This window comes from Diaphorina citri, unplaced genomic scaffold (genome assembly GCF_000475195.1).
Source record: "Diaphorina citri unplaced genomic scaffold, Diaci psyllid genome assembly version 1.1 scaffold864, whole genome shotgun sequence".
Classification (NCBI taxonomy): Eukaryota; Metazoa; Arthropoda; class Insecta; order Hemiptera; family Psyllidae; genus Diaphorina; species Diaphorina citri.
In genome coordinates this window covers 1-1242 of record NW_007378296.1, presented here as the reverse complement: position 1 = coordinate 1242, position 1242 = coordinate 1, and the positions used below count along the sequence as shown (strand labels likewise).

Below are 1242 nucleotides of genomic sequence, written 5' to 3'. Positions count from 1 at the left end.
AAAAGTTCAAGTGAGATTCCTGACTGTAGAAATTCATGTGATACTTCTGAGAGTACGAATAGTACTGCTGAAAGTCAAAGTGATGTTAATAAACGAGACAAATGTATTAGCTCAAGAGATCCACGATCACACGGACATGATTCTAGTATTGTACCAAGCACTAGTAATGATCACCAAACCAACATAGCTTCAAGTGCCAGTAACCACCGTGATTCAAGATATTCTAGAATTGCATCAACCAGCAGTAATAACGCTGATGCGAAACATAGTAGCATATCACCCAGTACGAGTAATCACCACCACACTAGCAAAGCACCAAGTGCCAGTAGCCACCATGATTCAAGGCATTCTAGCATTGCATCAACCAGCAGTAACCGATTTGATGCAAAACATAGTAGCATTTCACCCAGTACGAGTAATCACCACCACACTAGTATAGAATCAGGCAGCAGCAGTCATTCCAGACACAAGAAGAAAAAGAAGAAGTCAAGACATCGTGAGAGAGATTCCTTGGTGGATGGAGAACATGTGCCTTATCTGGTCGGCAAGGAAAAGCCGAAGAAAGAAAAGAGCGAGCAAGAAGTGAGGCAAAAACAGGACGACTATATTCTGGAGAAGTTATTCTCCAAGTCCAACATCTGTACGGCGATGAAACACGATAAGATTATGGAGGAGGGGTGTCCGGACTATGTAGTGGTTGAGAAGGAAGCGGAAGAGATTGCTCATAAAGCGATAGAAGCGATACAAGAGTCGCGCCGATCCTGCCACAATGCAGCAGCCGGGATACCGACCTGGACCGGGAACAATGGATCCTTCAAAGTTCCTACGCTACTCCTAGACAAGATAAAGAAGAGGAAACAAGCCATGGCCAATCGACAGCAGGGCGGCTCAAGTGAAATGTTCAAGAAGGCGGCTGCGAACACGGAGACCGGGTTGATAGAGCAGATCATAGAGTTTGTTTCCGGTCAGGGGAATCGAGTGACGAGTGCCGCCATGGTGGAAAAATTTCGCAAGGTGGAAAATGCGGCTCTGTTCAAGGCGTTATTGACGGCTGTGTGTAAATTAAGAACAGATGCGTCCAGACAGAAGTATTGGACATTGAAGGAGGAATTTCGGGACAGTGCAGTCCCTAGCACGAGCCGCTCCTGAATAGAAGATGTCCAAACAGAAGTATTGGACACTGAAGGAGGAATTCCGGGACAGTGCAGTCCCTAGCACGAGCCGCTCCTGAATAGAAGATGT

The 1242-nt window shown here is 46.1% G+C and overlaps 1 protein-coding gene across 1 annotated transcript in view; it reads left to right on the top strand.

Moving 5' to 3' along the window:
• LOC103512610 (DNA excision repair protein ERCC-6-like) overlaps positions 1-1225 on the top strand; it is an 11788-nt gene extending 10563 nt beyond the window's left edge. The window contains exon 7 of the mRNA XM_026826046.1: positions 6-1225. Coding sequence (XP_026681847.1) covers positions 6-1149 — 1144 coding nt within the window. The 3' untranslated portion in view covers positions 1150-1225. The remainder of the gene's footprint in view (positions 1-5) is intronic.
• The last annotated feature ends 17 nt before the right edge of the window (positions 1226-1242 follow it).